We start from the raw sequence: 19,655 nt of genomic DNA on the forward strand, positions 1-19,655 counted from the left end.
TATGTTAACTCTTTTCTGTGCAGTCTATTTAGTAAGATCTGCTGAAGCATTATCTCTAGTCATTATACCATCTGTTTTACTGTGGGCTTTTTTTACCTTTAAGACAGCATTTCTTTGACCAGAATCAAAGCACCAAGTAATAATTACTATAAAAGTATATCACCTATCATTTAGTTTTACCAATTTGAAATCTCTAGAAAGGGCCATTTTTCAGTCACTTGAACCAACCTTATATCTGAAGGACTTATATCTTTCAAGAAAAACTAAACTAATTATTGCATCTTTAACCTACTATGGTCCCTTTTCACTATTAAGGACCCATCAACAAATAATATTAAGTCAGTGTGGTACTCGAATACCCAAAAGATGTGTTTAGGACATGGGCACTTATTGAAATACAGAAATACAATTATGGAAATTATAATTATAGAAGTAGAAATCTTCTTCATAGGCTAAAGGTAATAGAGTCACTGATTGAGAGTGTTATACCAATGGATAATAGTATGGGGAGAAAGTAGCAATATTCCATAATTAGTAACTAATTGGTAAAAAAAAAAATTGGATATTTTCAGTTAACAATAGAGATCGTAATTCTATATACTATCCTCAGATTTAAATATGATCTTAATTTAAGATTGAACAAGCTTTGCCTAGCAATTTAGAAACTGCAATTGCTCTGAAGCAAAAAGGATATAGCCAAGGCTACTGATTTAAGGGATAAGCTATAATAAGTAATGGGTCTTTTATTTAATTTTTAATTTAAAATAAATTTTATTAACACGTAATATATTATTTGCCCCAGGGATACAGGTCTGTGAATCATCAGGCTTGCACATTTCACAGCACTCACCATAGCACATACCCTCCCCAATGTCCACAACACATCACCCCATCCCTCCCACCCACATCCCAGCCACCCTCAGTTTGTTTCGGGAGATTAAGAATCTCTTGCAATGAGTCTTTTAATGAATACTATTGATACACTGTGTTAATGCTTCTGAAGCTTGGCCTAACCTCATGCACATCAGAATGAATCAGTCTGGGGTGCCTGGGTGGCTCAGTGGGTTGAAGCCTCTGCCTTCAGCTCCAGTTATGATCCAGGGTCCTGGGATCGAGCCCCACAACAGGCTCTCTGCTCAGCAGGGAGCTTGCTTCCCTCTCTCTCTCTCTGCCTACTTGTGATCTCTGTCTGTCAAATAAATAAATAAAATCTTTAAAAAAAAAAAAAAAGAATGAATCAGTCTGACTCCTGTCTTGAAGGATACTCTTCTCAAAACAAGAATTTCACGTAAAGAGCAGTTCATCATTTAAAATTATTAAATATATACGGAAATGAAACACCATGAGTAAGATACCTGTCATGAACAACCTTTAGCAAAATCAGATCAGTGAAGATTCTAGATTTTGAAATTATCAGACCAAAAATTATTAAATAAGCATGCTTAATATAATTTAATAATTAAAAGAGAGGCTTGAGTACATTTGAGTAAAAAACAAGCGAATTTGATAAAGAACCAAATAGACTTTGAGAAATGAAAATAGTAAAAATTTAAAACATTTTAAGATTTTAACAGTAATTTATAAACAGCTGAAGAAACAACTAAGGAACTTAAGAAATTACAATGTATATAGCACAGAAAGACAAAGAAATGTAAACTATGAAAGAGAGGTTATGAGACACCAAGGATAGATAAGAAAATCTAACATATATCTAGAAATCCAGGAAGAAAAGATAAAAGAGCAAAATAGAGGAAATATTTGAAAAGAACTTCCCAGATAAATAGTGCCAATCTAAAGAAGCTAAATGACTCCTAAGCAGAATAAATAAAAAGAAATATCCATATTAGACATATACATTTGAAATATGCAACATACCTAATTTATTGATTGAAAGTTTAGGATTCTAGACAGTAAGCTTTCAGAGATTCACTTTCCACTGATTTAAACCAAAATTGGTTTTCCTTTCTAAAGTTACAAAAGTATAAAACTATTTATAATAATCAAAAGATTACCATAAAAATAATACAAAACAAAAATTATTGGGGAAGCCCAAGACCCTATTTTTGGAACAATTTCTAATAAGCATCAACTGTGTGCATTTATATATATATTATATTCATATAGGCCTCTAATCTATGTACCTATCTAGACTTATGTGCCTAATATTCTACTGCTCCTAACATTATTATAATTTCAAACTATCAGGAAAACAACCTCCATTTCTATTTTGTGAAGGAAAGACCCAAATTATTAATTGTTTTGTTTTTTTATGTATTTATATAACCACTCAAGGTGATCATTTTAATTTTTTGTTTGTTATAGAATACATGATTTTTAACTACCCATGAAGTTGTCTTAATGGCACATGAGTGAAAATATTGCTAGTTAACAGCATTTGATTGTAATAACTCACTACTTTTGTGTTCTTCCCAAATTCTTCTTCGTCACAATTTCTGTCTTTTCTAGGTGAGCAGATAGATGTCAGTGATGTATATGATGTTCTGAAAGACATGAAAGTGGAAGTCACAGACAAGGAATACTTTAATTTTGTAAAAACTCTACCACTTGACGGTAAGGATTTAAAATATACTGTGTATACTTCAAGGAGCTTTAGAGTGCTTGACTGTAGGATTTTCTTCTAAAATGATACCAGATTGTTACTAGGTTGTTTTGTTTTCTTTTTTTAAAAAAATCATTTTTAAAAATTGTTTTTTCTAGAATGCAACTTTCTTTTTAATTATTTGATTTTTGCCAAAGAAAATTTGGGTCATTTAGTTTTTATTATGGTGGGCAATAGCTCTCTCACTTAATCCTGCCAATAACATATATGTATTGTTGTTCTCAGTTCCATTAATACTCCTGAGAGTGGAAAGATATAAAAATGGAAGAATAAAGAGTGTAAGGAAAGAAACCAGCGATAAACATTAATCAAATGAGATACATGCTTTATAAGTTTTAAGCCATAATCCTTGCCTTTAATGCAAGAGTGAATAAATTTGCCTCATTAAAATCTTTCGTATGTGATTTGGTGAGTGCTGTGAAGTGTGTAAACCTGGTGATTCACAGACCTGTACCCCTGGGGATAAAAATATATGTTTATAAAAAATAAAAAATTAAAAAAAAAAAAAAAATCTTTCTCCAAAGAAACTTTATTATTATTTGAGAATAAGCCAGGTAAATTTCAGAAAAATTATTAACAAGTCTATCTTTTTGGAATTATGGAGTTAGGGAAAGAATTGTAGGATACTTATTGTTTCGGTGACTCTCCCTTACTATTTTTCTCTCACCTGAATTATGCCTTTTCTTACAGCTGAAGGGAAGGTATACCAAAAAAGGTTGCTGGATGGTGTGAAGACTCTTAAAAGTGAGTGAGAAATATAATAAAAAAGCAGATAAATCTGAGATATTCTCTTATTTTTCATATACATTAATTTATTTTTATTACATTAAAAATTTTACGTATGTATTTTCTAATATTTATGGATATGTTATATGTGCCATAAAGCCCTGGAAAATTACCCAGCCCTTTTCGAACTTGTACTATGTTGATATGAACAAAAGATACAATCAAACAATGAGACTTTACATCTAGTTTTAATGCTGATCCTCCTTGTACACTTGGCCAGGTCTTACTGGGCTTTAATGTCTTCATGTGTAAAGTTAGAACCATAATATACATGAACTAATAAGGAATTTTTCCACATCCTTGGTTGTTTTTATGATCTTTGTCTCTCCTAAGGAGGAAAGGTTGATATGAATAACCTGGACACATTTCTGAAAAATATGGGGATTGAGCTTTCACATAAAGAACTTGAAGATTTTTCACAAAACCTACCAGTTGATGGTGAGCATTGTACATAAAAATATATCCCCTTTAGGACAGCTTGGGTTTGAGGGTATCAATAGAACAATGATAGTATTTACTACCAACAGGATATTTTTAAAAAGATTTTATTTATTTATTTGAGAGAGAGCACAAACTGGGGGGAGAGTCCTGAGGAGGGGAAGAAGCAAGGTCCCCACTGAGCAGGGAGCCTGACTTAGGGCTCACTCCCAACACATCTGGATCGTGACCAGAGCTGAAGGCAGCTGCTTAACTGGCTGAACCACCCAGACACGCCTCAACAGAACATTTTTAAAAGCATGTAGCTGAATGTAGGTCTCAAATGAAAGCACATCAGACTCCTCATTAACAGAGTATTCTATGAATAATGAAAATTAGTGAGAGTTCTGACAAACCATTCTTAGGTCAAAGCAGGAAGAAGAAAAGGAAAATAAAATGTGAAACATTCAAAAGAAACATTAAACAGTGAGTAAAAGAACAGTCTATGATGAAGAATGATTAGACTTGGTTGTTCAGATATAGTCAGAAAGACTAGAAAGGGATAGAGGGAAACACAATAAGAATTTCAAGAGATATAATTGTGGATATGGAGTAAAATAATATTATTATAATAAGGTATTATGTATAACATGAAATTAAGATGTTAATTATATTAATAAATGAACATTTTTCCAAAGTAAAAGAAATAAATTACCAATATTGACCAAAGAAGAAGTGAAAAATATGAATAGGCCAATAATGACAGTTGAAAAAAACTATCAAATAATTACATCTGTCAATTTCCCACCAGCACCCCCCACTCTAACAAAGGGTAACAGACCCAGAGAGTTTTAAGAATAAATTCTTTCAGATCTTTAAGGAACTGTTTACTTTAATGCTTACTGATCCAGAGGACTCCAGTTTAAGATGATAAAGAAACCAAAAATCTGTCTAGTTTTTCTTTCCTCCAATATCTAACAAAGTGAACAACAAGAACAAAAAAGTAAAAAATCAGCAAAGGAAATCATCACCAATCAAATAATAAAAGGAGGCCAGTCTAATGCCATAAAGGTTTAATGAGGACAACTAAGGAGATAAAAGATTTTTTTTAGTTCAAACAGTAGTATAACACAATTAGACTCCTCTTAGCCTTTCTCCTCCCTCAGAAATTAACCTGGTAAAATCCAGGTAAAATCACTAAAATGCCCAGATCTAGAGTGAAGCAAATTGGATAGATAACTTCTCTCTCTCTCTCTCTCTCTAAAAAATCTAGTATATATGGATAATTCACAAAGTGAACCAACATAAGAATATCAAATATATTTAAAATAGAGAATATAGCAAATAAAAAAATTTTTTAAATCAAATCTAGTTTAAGGAAAAAAAGAAAAGTTTTCTAAAATGAAGGAATGAAGGCAGGTCAAAGACACAACACCAGTTCCAGAAAATGTTGATCCAGAATATTCTACAGTGAAGTAATTCTTAGTTTACTTATTGAGGAAAAATAGGAATTCTTAAAACATACAGATGTTAGAAAGCATGTAATAGATTAGGAGGGGAGGTAATAGGTTTCCAAACCAACATTTAATTCCAGAAAAGAATGGATAATCATATCAAAAAATGGGCAGAAGTTATGAACAGACACTTCTCCAGTGAAGACATACAAATGGCTATCAGACACATGAAAAAATGCTCATCATCACTAGCCATCAGGGAGATTCAAATTAAAACCACATTGAGATATCACCTTACACCAGTTAGAATGGCCAAAATTAGCAAGACAGGAAACAACATGTGTTGGAGGGGATGTGGAGAAAGGGGAACCCTTTTACACTGTTGGTGGGAATGCAAGTTGGTCCAGCCACTTTGGAGAACAGTGTGGAGATTCCTCAAGAAATTAAAAATAGAGCTTCCCTATGACCCTACAATTGCTACTGGGTATTGCCCCCAAAGATACAGATGTGGTCAAAAGAAGGGCCATCTGTACCCCAATGTTTATAGCAGCAATGGCCACGGTCGCCGAACTGTGGAAAGAACCAAGATGCCCTTCAGTGGACGGATGGATAAGGAAGATGTGGTCCATATACACTATGGAATATTATGCCTCCATCAGAAAGGATGAATACCCAACTTTTGTAGCAACATGGACAGGACTGGAAGAGATTATGCTGAGTGAAATAAGTCAAGCAGAGAGACTCAATTATCATATGGTTTCACTAATTTGTGGAGCATAACAAATAGCATGGAAGACAAGGGGAGTTAGAGAGGAGAAGGGAGTTGGGGGAAATTGGAAGGGGAGGTGAACCATGAGAGACTATGGACTCTGAAAAACAATCTGAGGGGTTTGAAGCGGCAAGGGGTGAGAGGTTGGGGGAACCAGGTGGTGGGTTTAGAGAGGGCACGAATTGCATGGAGCACTGGATGTGGTGCAAAAACAATTAATACTGTTATGATGAAAAAATTAATTAATTAAAAAATAAAAATAAATAAATATTTTTAAAACTTACCTTATACAAGTAAGTATGATGAAAAATTAATAATCTAGAACTAAAATTCAAGATGATATCAACATTCTAGTTGGGGGACAGGTGTCATAGGTAGAGAAAGCAGAAGGACCAGTCTCATTCTTTGTCTTTGACTGCTCTGTTTTACAGTTGATGGGAAGGTTGATCTGGAAAATGTGACACTGAAAATGAAAGATTTTACAGGTGAGTTTCTATAACACTGAAACCCTAATGCCTCATAATAAAATATTTTATTTATTTATTTATTTATTTATTTTTAATAAACAGATATTTTTATCCCCAGGGGTACAGGTCTGTGAATCACCAGGTTTACACACTTCACAGCACTCACCAAAGCACATACCCTGCAATAAAAGCTATTTTAAATGAAATCTTGCCATTCGCAACAACATGGATGGAACTACGTATCATGCTTAGCGAAATAAGTCAATAGGTCATATGATCTCCCTGATATGAGGAAGTTAGATACAACATGGAGCTTAAGTTAGAAGAAAGAATAAATGAAACAGAAAAGATGGGGATTGGGAGGGAGGGGACAAACCATAAGTGACCATCTCACAAAACAAACTGAGGGTTGCGGGGGGAGGGGGTTTGGGAGAAGGGGGTTATTATGGACATTGGGGATGATTTGGTTGCTGTACCTGGTGATTCACATTTTCTGGGGATAAAAATATATGTTTATAAAAACATTCTATAAATAAATAAATAAATAAAATACGTATCATATAGGTCAAGAACTTAGAAGTTTTGAACCTCCATAATACTGAGTTATTAATTTCTAATATTTTCACCTATAAACATTCTATTTTCAAAGGAGAAAAGGTTGATGCCACTGATCTAAAAAACATTCTTGGAGACATGGGGATAGAAGTCAATGATAAGGAATGTCTTGATCTACAAAAATCACTACCAGTTGATGGTGAGCTGCATCTGCAACCTCCAGAAAGTTTGGTTTTAAGGTTCTGCTTGTGATGTTGATTCTTTAAAGTGACATATGTTCAGGCACCCATCCTTCAGCTCTTGCTTCTGTGTGAACAGTTTGTTACTCTGTGCCAATTCAAGTACAAAATCCAGCTGTCAAAAGAATCCTTTTCCACAAAATCATTGTTAGGGAAAGATGTTACTAATGATTTTTAAAGGGAGAGGAAAGAAGGATTTATATCTTGTCTCTCTCAGTAACATTGCAGAAGTCCCCATAAATTCCTGTTCTCTCCCAGAGTCAGTTTTCCTTGCGTTGCCCCTGGAGATTCCCTTTTCCTAATCCTTATCCCTCCCAGAGCTAAACTCTGAAAACACCTCCCTCTGTCAAGCTCAATTTATTTTCTTTATCAAGTTTTTGTTTTATTTTAGTTTAGTTTATAAATATTTAATAAAATATAATTTATTTTCATTCCAATGCCGCTAACATACAGTGTCATATAATATGTACATATATAGTACAATATAGTCATTCAACAATTCTTTACATCAGCCAGTGTACTTTTTTTTTCTTACGATTGTATTTATTTATTAGAGAAAGAGAGAGAGCATAAACAGGGAAAGGAGCAGAGGGAAAAGGACAAGAAGACTCCCTGCTGAGTACGGGCCCAACACAGGGCTCAATCCCAGGACCCCAAGTTCATGACCTTAACTGAGTGACCCAGGTGCCCACAAGTATGCTTCTTAATCCCCATCACATATTTCACCCATCACCACACCTACAGCAGGTTCTCTGTAGTTAAGAGTCTGTTTCCTGTTTTTTTTCTCTCTCTCTCTTTTTTTTTTCCTTTGCTTGTTTTGGTTGTTAAATTCCACAGATGAGTGAGATCATATGGTATTTGTCTTTCTCTGCCTGACTTATTTCACTTAGCATAATACTCTCTAGCCCCGTCCATGCCATTGCAAATGGCAACATTTCATTCTTTTTTATGGCTGAATAATATTATACTTATATAATAAACATATATATTCCATATATATATAATATAGTATACATATATCCCACATCTTCTTTATCCATGTATCTATCACTACATACTTGGGCAGCTTCCATAATTTGGCTATTATAAATAATGCTGCTATAAACATGGGGGTGCATGATTCCCTTTGATTTAGTGGTTTTATATTGGGGGTATGATTAGTGGATGGATTACTGGGTCTAGTAACAATAACAGCTAACATTTGTTGAGACCTAATGATGTGCCAAGTTCGTTCTCACATCACAAATGACGGCACCTTATGCCCATTTTATAGTAGAGGAAATTGTGGTACAGAAAGGCCACAGTTTCTTCCGTAAGGCCACAAAGCTAGGCAGCAGCAGAACAAGAATTTGAACCCAAGCTTTACCTCTACATTATGTATCACTCTGTACCATAGTGAGAAATTTTTAATTGCTTAACTTTATCATGATTTGAAGGTGAAAGTGGATGGATTTCTAAAGTTAGTCACACAAAGGAAACTCTGACCCTTATATTCTATTTGTGACTCATTCTGTGTCCGGAACTGTGCCTTTTCTTACAGATGATAAGAAAGTTTTTCAGAACAGATTGCTATCAGCTTTGAAGTCCTTCAAAGGTGGGTAAGAAATAGAATGAGAAAATATATAAGAGATTTTTAATCTCTGTATTTGTATTTTTTCCTAGTTGTTAGATCATGATTTCTCTGCTGTTCCTTCTACATATTAAAGTCTTTTTTTTTTTTTTTTTTTTGGTGCTATATACACTCGATCCTAGTGTGAGACTCAAAGGAATCAGTCCTAAGGATCTCCACAATTGTCTTTCTATGTCTTTCTATGATCTCCACAGTTGTCTTTCTATGTCTTTTAGATAGGTCCAATTAGACTCTTAACCTTTACAGTGCTGAAAATAAGCATCATAATGCTCAGCTGTGAACTGTTAGTTTTCTTCTATTTTTTCTTTTTTTTTTTAAGAGAGTTCAGGGGAAGGGAGAAGGAGAGGGAGAGAGAGAATCCTTAGCAGGCTCCCTGACCAGTATGAAACCCAATGAGGGGCTCAGTCTCATCACCCTGAGATCACAACTGAGCTGAAGGAGAGTCAGACACTTAACTGACTGAGCCATCCAGGCATCCCTCTTCTATTTTTTTCAATATAAAAGGTGCTATATGCCCACTAAATATAAATTAAAGAAAAAATAATCATCTATAATCCTACTATCTAATCATTACCATTCTTAATATTCTGAAGCCCTACATAATTAAACTAACAATAATCTCATTGAGTCAGAAGTGCTCTGAAATTCCATTGGAAGGCTCTATAAAAGACACCAACATACCAGTCTTGATAAGTCAAACATAGTCACTTTTTCTTGCAGTGATGGAATACACTGTTAACCCTATAGCTAAGCAATTAACCTATTTACCTAAGGGCCACAATATTAAAGCTACATCCAATATTAGAATCACATTGACTTAAGATAGTTACAGTACAATAGGTTTAGGGGAAATAAAAGCACGTGATGGAATAATAAACCGATGTTGTCCATCTGAGATTCACTCTATTTATGTGCTTGCTGACTGTGGAATGTCAGAGTCACATGCATTGTTTACATTATTCATGTATGTATATTTTTACTGGGCATATGATTTTAATTCATATATATTAAATGACTTCATGATACAACTTCACCCTGTAAAATAACATTTTTTTTTCCTGTGCAATCACCTTCTGTAACAGCTATGGCTATGTCACTTTCTGTGGAATGAAGATATAATGGTTTACTTACCAATTCCCTGTTAATAGAAATTTAAATTATGGTTCTTCCTTCTTCCTTCCCTCCCTTCCTTTCTTCCCTCTTTCTTTCTTTTTCTTTCTTTATTTATTACAAGTAAGATTATAATGAGCATTTCCCTTCCCCTTTTGCATAGCTTTTTCTGCATTCCCAAAAGTGGAATTAGTGGGCTAAGAGTTATGAACATTTTAAAGAATCATGATAGTTATTGCCAAATCACTTTCCAATAAGGTAATTCCAGTTAAAACTCTAACCAGCAGCCAGGCCTATTGAGAGTTGAATTAACTTATCAGCACAAGAAATGTTTTTCATATTGTGTCTTTATTGTTTTTTTTTTCTTACATCTCCCTCTCTTTCTAAGGAGGGAAGATTAACGTCAATAACCTGAACACAGTTCTGGGGAACATGGGGCTCAAGCTCAAAAATAAGGAGCTTAAAAGTGTGCTACAAAAGCAATCTATGGATGGTGAGCCTTGTAAACAATTATTTTGCCTTTTAGGGGAGGGCTTAGCATCTTGGGATCATACATAAGAACTTTTAGAACTAGATTGATTTGATGAATTTAAGATATATTTAAAGATTATGAAGAAGAACTTGGCCTTAAGGTAAAAAGAAATCCTGTGTTCATCTGTATTCATCTGAATTCATCTGTATTCATCTGAAATTCTCACCCTACTCACAATGATTACTGCTGAGAGGATATTCACAGCTGATGTCATGCCAGAGGATGGTAGAGAGAAACAAACATGGGATCAGTGGGGGAAATGACTGAATGCCCAACCAAGACAGCCTGAAATAATTGAGAGAAAAATATCCATGATAGGAATTATTAGATCATTAATGTTTCCTCAAATATCTAATAAGCCCATGTCACCACCATACTGAGACAAGACACAGGAGTTGAAACACTCAAGAAAAGCTTATTGTGAACAGATGGAAGATTATGAAGTCCCTGGCTTAGTATTTGGGCTAGATGTAAGGTTCACCAAAAACAAACAAACCAAAACGAATTGACCTTTATTGATGATTTCTTTTGCCATACTTACAAGAAAGTCTCTGAAGATCTGAGAACTGGAGCTAATATGTTTGTCATAGTCAGACCCTGTGTTCAAGGGACATGGGCCAAATGCCATTGTCCTTACTAATAAGGAATCAAGTGCTCAAACCAAGGAATATAAATTTAAGGTGAACACAATTATTTAATAGAATATATGGGCTTTTCACTTCGCTCCATGTCACAGCTTTCCTGTCTTGTGTCAATGTCTGACTTTTTTATGTTTTGTATTACAGCTGATGGAAATGTATCTCTGAAAAAAGTAATGAGTGATGTGACAGCAGTTATAGGCAAGTTAAAAAGTTATCATAAAGATTAAAATTCTAATTCTTTAATGACATTTTCCCATCTTGTCTTTTCAGTGAACACATAAATCTATAAGCGTTTTACTAATTTCTATGACTCCCCCTCAACAAAATAACAGAATATTTCCAGTATCGTTACATCAACACATGGTTGCTTCCCTCTCCTTTTACCATGCCTTCCCACTTTTTGAGATAACACTACCCTGAATTTTATATTGCCTCTTCTTCTTTTTAAAAAATCGTAATTTTATTACCTATATAACAACATACTCTTTCATTTTGCTTCATTTGCCTCTATAAAAATGCTTTCATAAATGATATGCAATGTTCCCTAACCCTAATAATGGAAGGGTTCTATAACTTGTTTTTTGAAAGATAATTGTGAGAAATGTGTAAAGAAAAGCAAAAAATCCGTGTCCAAAAAGTCAGGATAGTGATAACCTCTAGAGAAAGAGTGTGGATAGGGACTGGAAAAGACAATGAGAGACCCCCAGAATGTTACCGTGTTCTGTTTCTCACCTAGATGGTGGTTACAAGGGTGTTGTTACAAGTGCTTGTGTCTAGTTGTCCAGAGTCAGTCTTTGGGTCACCTGGATTAAATTTTTTCCTCATTTCTCTGTAGCAAGTCTTATATCCTCTAAAACACCAATAATAATGCTTCTGATCTTTACCACTGAAAAGCTGAAAATCTGTATCAGGGTAAAACAAACTACTGGCCACACACGAAATCTAGTCCCCTGCCTCTTTTTATAAATAAAGTTTTATTGGAACTGCATTATTAATGGCTGCTTTTGTGCTACAATAGCAGAGTTGAGTAGCTGCAACAGAGGCTCTATATCCTGCAAATTCTAAAATATTTACTATCTGTCTCTTTACAAAAAAAGTGTGCTAATCCTTCATCTAGATTATCACAATAATACTTGAAGTAAAACTAAGATACTGGCCAAATAATCTAATAATTTTGGGACAAGCAGAGAGCAATATTAGGTTAATCTTTACATTCTAATTTACAAGACAATAATTACTTAAATCCACAGTTTACTGAGAATTATGCTTTGTTAGCTCCAACGCTATGAAAGTGCGTCTTTCCCTAGGGTCAAGGGAGTAAATCCTAATTCTCTGCCTGCCCTGTACTCCACTGGGCAGATCTTACTGTACCTTTGTCTTCCATCTGGCAGCCAGAGATGGTGATTTATAAATGTGGACAATTTTATTTCATTTTTTGAATACTTAGATAATTAGAATACTCTAATACTTAGTAATACTTACATAATAGTGTTAACTATAGTTGCCATTTCTCTTTTTTAAAGGAGAAAAAGTTAATGTCAAAGATCTGAAAAATATTTTAGAAGATATTGGGATAGAATTCACACCTCGAGAATACCTGGAACTGGTAAAAAGTCTTCCAATTGATGGTAAGCTTTTCAAATACTATGAGAGCTTTCAAGGGAAGTTGATCCTTTGTGTTTAAGACAACTTAAAAAAAAAAAGCTGTATTTATTACATATTCTAATTTTAAAACAACCACAAAAAGAAAGTGTAAGAAATTTTAGCATGGCCTCGTTCTTCCTTTGGGAAGTGTAATTTCGTTCTTTCTTTGGGAATCAGCAACTCTATTTTCTTGCCTTTGGGTATAAAATGTTATTGTTGTCGCCTTCAAAACTAAAAGTTAAGCTGAGAGATGTAAAAAAGGGTGAGAGGAGTAGAAAGGAGTAGGAGAAAGAAGGAAAAGCCACAGAAAGTGAAAGAAAGATGTGTTCATATTCCATTAAGGCGTTTGCCTCCAGTTGCTGGCTTTGCACTCAGTCAGACACAGCACCCTGAGAGTTTTCTCAGAGTTCCAGGTTCACTGGAGGGTAAAAATCAAAGTTATCCCTAAGGCAAATCATTTAAAAGTATCTTTGTGAAATGATACATTTGTTCTCTTTAAATATCTGTAATTACTTTATCTGTGATATCAATTGTGCCTTTTCTTACAGATTCTGGAAATGTATATAAAAATAGATTGCTAGATGATGTGAAATCTTTCAATCGTAAGTACCATGATGAAAAGAAAGATAAATAAGGCTCTCCTGCCTCATATGGTCATTGGCTCTTCTCTTGTGGATCTTACCACCTCTCATCTGAACTGATTTGCTATTTTGAATATAGATGCCATGTTCAAAATCTTTCCTTTTGCTGCTTAGTAAATTTGGTCTTTATCAAATTTAGCTTAAGAGCAAATTTAAATCTGGGTCTACATGGAAAATGTGAGGTAAAAATTGGCAGCTGTTCAGGGCATTTCAGTGACTAGAAGAACTAAACTGAGCATTTTTGCCCCACCTACCAGAAAGAAGTTTTTAATTTGTTGTCTCTACCATTATAATTCACTGGAGATGAATTTGTATTTTGTAAGATTGTCCTCAAGAGCAAGGAAGAGTTATAATTCTAATTTCATTTTGTCCACCCTTGTGGACACTTGAGTGTGAAGTCATTGATATTTTTGCTGCTAGTTGTGGTGCATGGGGATTCATTGAAATTTTCTCCTTCAGGAAAGTCATTATATTCCTCTTGTGTTGCTGATTCGTTCTTTAGGTGGGAAGGTTGATGTTAGTAACCTGGAAGAAATTTTAGAAAACATGAAAATCAGGCTCCCAGAGGAGAAGATTAAAGATCTGTCACAAAACCTACCAACTGATGGTGAGCATCATAGATATGAGAGAGCTTTTAAGGGAAGTTTAGATTTATAAGCTTATGTCTGAGAATTCCGGAAACTAAATCTGTTTGGATGCTAATACGACTTTTTAACAGTGAGAAGCTATTGGGTTTAATCCTCAGGCTAGAGGATATTATGTACATATGGAGCTCAGATAAGTGTTTATTAAACCCAGATGAAATAAATAGTATTCTGCTTCCCTTAATGTTTCCCATTATCATCATATACATGATTCTCCATTATACCTTTGCTATTGATCCTATGAAATCAGCACAAATTTTCCTTGCTATCTTAGAATAAAAAATAAAAGAGAGGTTTTTGAAAATGTGTCCTGATGGAGAAGCTGAAAGAAAGATCAAGTGTCTTCCTACCTAGGCTTAGTGGAATAAGCAGTAAATGAAGACTCTGTGCAGAGAAGAGCCATGTCTGTGTTGCTCACTGCTGTATCTGCCAGTGTCTTGCACATGTATGCAGATATTTGATACTTTATAAATATTTATTGAATGAATGAGAAATTGAATTAATTTAGTAATATGTTTAGCCACTATTCAATGCTTTCAACAGGGACTTTCAGTTAGGGTAATTAGGGTAATCAGTAGGTGTTAACTGATAGTTCACTGGAAGTTTTAAGTAAAATGACCTTGTGCTGTCCATGTAGCACTAAGCCCACAAGGCGCAAATCTGTTAACTCAGTGTATGGAGAGGAAGTACTGGAAACTACCCCAAAGGAAGAATGGGATCCCATAGTAATAAATAGTGTATTTTTTTGGTAATAAAATGCTAATAATATGCATAATTTCTAAGTTTGAGGTATTGCCCTATAATATACTGCATCTGCAATCCTGGAAAAACATTCTGATATAAGAGCTTAATTCTGTTATTCGAACATGTTCCATTTCACTGTTTAATTTTAAAGCATTTAATATTACTATGTGCAAAGCATTATGCTACTTATTGGGCTAGAATGTCTAGGTGAATTACAGAATACATACATTCTTTTCATTTAAAGGCACTCACAATCTTTGAGTATGTAATGAACTTATCTACAATAAAAAATGCAAAAAACTAAGCTAATTTGGCAGTGTCAGTACTGGAGAGTGTTAAACGGAGAAATAGCTAGACTTCAAGTGCCAAGTGGAAGTTTTTGCTCTTGTTCTGGGGATCTGGTGTAGTAGGTGGTAGAGAGTGAAAAGAACAAGCCTGAGGAGGGAGATGTTCCATGGTGTGGAGAGGTTGGGATATTAAAAGAAAGAGAATAAATAATGAAATTAACAGTAAACATTTTTAGACAGTAGTTTTCTGTTTCATGCTTATCTGCATATGTGTCTTCAACAATAAATCATAAAAAATTAATTCTCTTGCTCTGTTTAACAGTTTTTCTCAGTCAGTACACAATTGTATCTGTTTGAATTAATGTCTTATTTTTTAGCTTTTGGGATGGCTGATCTGCATAAACTGCTAGAAGAAATAAAGACATTCACAGGTGAGCAAGATGTTTTGTGAAAAGATGTAAAACTAAAATGCAAATACCTCACATTTAAAGTTGTATTTTCTTATCTGTCATTGACCTTTAACTTCTACTTTTTTAATGATTAAAGTTGATTCTAATGAGCTGAAGATTACATTGGATTATTTATGTTTTGGCAAAAATGCTGTGGTGCTTTTTCTTTATAACAAGTTACTGTATGCTCTGCAACTTCATTTTTATTTTGTGACTCATTCCAATGGGCAACACACCTGTTCGTTCACTTAAAATATTTAACTAACATCTACTGTAACCCAGTAAATTTTCAGGCGAAACTTTGACAGGGATACAAATAATGTGGGCAGTGAAGATGATCTACCTCACAAGCCAGGCAAAGCAACGAGTAACAGATTTTAGTGATAATAATAAAATTTAGATTAGGTAGTTGCCTATACACAAGTTAGATCACTTCACCTCTTATATATTCCTTTACTATGATCTGGGCTAATTCTTCCCAGGTCATTAAGAGCATTAGAAATAAATATTTTAGTTAGAACATAGAAATAATGTCAAATAACCCGGTGCAAGCTTAGATACTTCATCATTTAGATTCAGTAGGCAATCCTCATCCATTACCATTCCTATCTTTTAAAGGAGGAAAAGTTGAACCCAAGGACATACACAAAGAACTGAGAAACATGGGGATAGAGTTCACAGACAGAGAGCTCCTGGGGCTGTTGAAAACGTTGCCAGTTACAGGTAGGTAGTTTATGTACCACTGTGTTTGTGTGGAGTATCTCTGTGCTAGTGTGAACTTTGGTGTGAGGGCATCTGAAGAATGGAATCACCTGGTCTCCCATAAAAATCTAAAAGGCAAAACGATCAAGCTTTACTTGTAAAGAAATTATGACTTTGACATTTAGGTAGTTTTGAGAAGCTATGATATCTTTAAACCGGGGTCCTGCCATCGGAGTATCATTTCTCTGGGGCACCTGGCTGGCTCTGTTGGTAGAGCAGGTGACTCTTGATCTCAGGGTTGTAATTTTGAGCCCCACATTGTGTGTTGAGATTACTTAAAAACAAAGACTTTTTTTTAAAAAAAAAAAGTATCATTACTCTGAGGTTAATAAAGCTTAGTCAGGGCAAAGAGAAAAGGCTAAATTAGCAGGTAATAGAGGATGGAAAAGGAGAAATCAGAGTGGGGGAAAAAGGTCTCTCTGTTTCAGTGTAGAAGAATTGTCAGTCTGTCCACATTAAGAATTTTCTCTTCATCTTATTTTTTCTTACTTATGAAGAGGTATGTGGGCCTGGGACATGCAGGCACAGAACTTAAGAAAATATTTTTAAAGTATGTTTTTATGAAATTATGCCCTTCCTACTCTTTTTTCACTGTCCATATAACCTTTTTATCTTACCTTAAATGTGTCTTATTTCACAGCTGATGGAAAGATAGAGAAAAATACGTTGCTTGATTATATAAAAGCTTTTCCTGGTAAGTGAGAATCTCAATAAGAGGGCAAGTAAAACTAAGATCTATAGACTTTAGTTGAACTTTTAAAACACCTTATCATTATACAACAATTAGATTATTGATTTTATTATCCCATTAGCCTATAGATCTGCTTAAGATGCAACTACATCCAATGTGGTAATTTAGACTTCTCTGACATGGAAAAAGTTATAATATAAAAAGGTAGCATATGGAATTAATATATAAATACAATTATGATTTTTTTCTAAATACATCTTTCCTGCACACTGTATAAAGGACCCCTTAGATGAGATTGGCAGAATATATTCTATTCCTGGCTTCCACAATTAATCTCCATTGTGGAGTGTGTTGAACATGTCCCACATGTAGCCCTAAACAGTTTTTTTTTTTAAATTATCGTCCTGTGGCTTTGTTTCATTGGTGTATGAATATAGCCAGCATTTTCCTTGGATATTAGTTCCTATATTTTATCCCTATTCCTTCTTCCCTGAGGTGGAAAGTGTCGCACCTCTAAAATAGGAAGCATCCTGGAAAACTTGGGTTATGAGCTGGAGGATGAGGAACTTGAGGACCTGCAGAACCGTCTGCCAGCTGCTGGTGAGCATGTTGTACCTTTAGGGAGAGTGGGCTCCTAATAAAACTTCCAAAGGTATTCACGTGGGAAAAGGTATTAACTCAGATCATTAGTGTTTAAATCAGAAAATAGTGACTCCCCGCTCCAGAACTAAATTCATTGACGCCAACTAGAAATTGACAGATTTCTCCACCTGCTTCTTGGAGAAATGGAACAAAGGAAAGTTAAAGAAGAAATTTTACAAGTCAGGAGAAAAAAAATAAAAATAAAAATCCTTTAAATCACCATAAATTTTAACTAGACTAAAAGAAGGAATGTATAATGGCAGAAAAGACAGTAATCACTTCCTCCAAATCTCTACGTGTCTTGAAGATTATCTTCAGGTGGGAGATAATCTTCCTTGGTCCTGCTTATTTCTGGGACTTCGTCCAACACAGTGTGAATACCCCTGCTCCACACTTCTTGCTCCCTCTTCTGGCAGAATTCTTAAGCTTGTTGTCTTCTCTGGTTCTTAAAACATATCAGGCGGGCTGTTGAACTAAAACCTCTCTTTTGTTTTCCAAAAGGTGGAGCTACAGCTCAAGTTTGTGGTTTCTCCCTTGCCCACAGACCGTGGAATGTTTTCTGAGGGCACTCCCGGTTTACTCTCACCACCACATTCGTGAGCAGGCACAGGCAGCTGCTGCAGGTAGTGCCCATAGGCCAGGTGTGGAGGTCTTCAAGTAAGGTTCTTCCAGCAATTCATGGACAAGCTTCCCTACTGAGTCCTGAAGGCAGTCAACAGAAACCACATTTGTTTGATGCTCTTTAATATTATCTGCCTGTTCCTGATCTCATCCTTTTCGCCAGTCACAGAGACCCCACCTCAATACTTGGAGTGCTGCAGGAGAAAAACTGGCTTCCCTAGCAGCATTACGCATAACTGGAGTAGCTAGGAAATCACTCCCAGATTTCCCTCCCCACCTCCCCGATCCTGGAGAGAGATTGCCACCAGCTAGTAGTGCAGCTCTGCAGTGTGTTGCCTTGGGGGTGGGGCAGCCCTAGCAGGATTCCTCTCACCCACTCCAGTGCATCCAAACTCATACTGTTTTGCTCCCAGTAGAGTACTGGAATCTCCCCTCAGGAAAGCTGGACCTCCACAAAGCCTTCCCATTGTGGGTGTCTGCCCAAGTCATTACTCTCCTGGATTTCCCAACCACACCTGAGAGAGGCTGGGGCTGGTTCTTAACCCGTACCATGGTCTGTCTCCTTGTTACTCAATACCCATGTGGGTAAATTTCTACTGGGTTCCTTGGCAAATGGTGCTGGACCCCACAATCCCAACAGAGATACTTTTGTTCATAGATGGATGCTGAATTTCGTTGTTTAAAGGGTGGACAAAAAAGAGGGATGTCTTATGCTGCCATGATACTGACATCATTCCTCAATAATTATAAAGAATTAAGTGCTGCTGTATGCCACAAACAATATTTGGCACTTGAAATATGTTATTGATAGTCCTCAAAACAACTCTGAAAGGTAGATTATTATGTTAGTTACCCTGATATGGAAATTGAGAGTCAGTACAGAAGCTAATTGACTTGCCCAAATCCACATGGCTGCTCAGTGGCAAAGCAAAGATGCCAGCCCTTAAAGAAGCCTATATAGGTTTATATGACCTCAGAGGTTTGCCCTTTCTACTAAATAATACTGCCTTGTATAAGAGAGGTGGGCGGGGCTTCAAAGACTCTGACATGAACGATACCGTCAGAGGGGTTGTGTGACGTGGCCCTAGAAATGAGATTTTCAAACAGTAATTACACAAATTTAATTTGGAAATCTGATGGCTATGGAATTGGAGCATGAAGAATGTGCTGAGTAAAGGCCGCACATGGAAGTAGTAATCTACAATATTTTAAGTAGGTGAACACAATGATATTACAGTATACATTGCTTTTAAATCCTGTGATAGTAAGGTGGCCAGACATCATGGTACTCCTGGATTCTAAAGTAGAAC

The 19,655-nt window shown here is 35.4% G+C and overlaps 1 protein-coding gene across 1 annotated transcript in view; it reads left to right on the forward strand.

Moving 5' to 3' along the window:
- LOC101679735 overlaps nucleotides 1–19,655 on the forward strand; it is a 72,595-nt gene that overhangs the window by 49,207 nt on the left and 3,733 nt on the right. Inside the window, exons 28-42 of the mRNA XM_013054250.2 lie at nucleotides 2,467–2,571; nucleotides 3,311–3,364; nucleotides 3,740–3,844; nucleotides 6,478–6,531; nucleotides 7,163–7,267; nucleotides 8,848–8,901; nucleotides 10,436–10,540; nucleotides 11,365–11,418; nucleotides 12,744–12,848; nucleotides 13,413–13,466; nucleotides 14,008–14,112; nucleotides 15,558–15,611; nucleotides 16,248–16,352; nucleotides 17,032–17,085; nucleotides 17,578–17,682. Coding sequence (XP_012909704.2) covers nucleotides 2,467–2,571; nucleotides 3,311–3,364; nucleotides 3,740–3,844; nucleotides 6,478–6,531; nucleotides 7,163–7,267; nucleotides 8,848–8,901; nucleotides 10,436–10,540; nucleotides 11,365–11,418; nucleotides 12,744–12,848; nucleotides 13,413–13,466; nucleotides 14,008–14,112; nucleotides 15,558–15,611; nucleotides 16,248–16,352; nucleotides 17,032–17,085; nucleotides 17,578–17,682 — 1,218 coding nt within the window. The remainder of the gene's footprint in view (nucleotides 1–2,466; nucleotides 2,572–3,310; nucleotides 3,365–3,739; nucleotides 3,845–6,477; nucleotides 6,532–7,162; nucleotides 7,268–8,847; nucleotides 8,902–10,435; nucleotides 10,541–11,364; nucleotides 11,419–12,743; nucleotides 12,849–13,412; nucleotides 13,467–14,007; nucleotides 14,113–15,557; nucleotides 15,612–16,247; nucleotides 16,353–17,031; nucleotides 17,086–17,577; nucleotides 17,683–19,655) is intronic.

The sequence above is a fragment of the Mustela putorius genome, unplaced genomic scaffold (assembly GCF_011764305.1).
Source record: "Mustela putorius furo isolate JIRA1106 unplaced genomic scaffold, ASM1176430v1.1 tig00000487_pilon_pilon_pilon, whole genome shotgun sequence".
Taxonomy (NCBI): domain Eukaryota; kingdom Metazoa; phylum Chordata; class Mammalia; order Carnivora; family Mustelidae; genus Mustela; species Mustela putorius.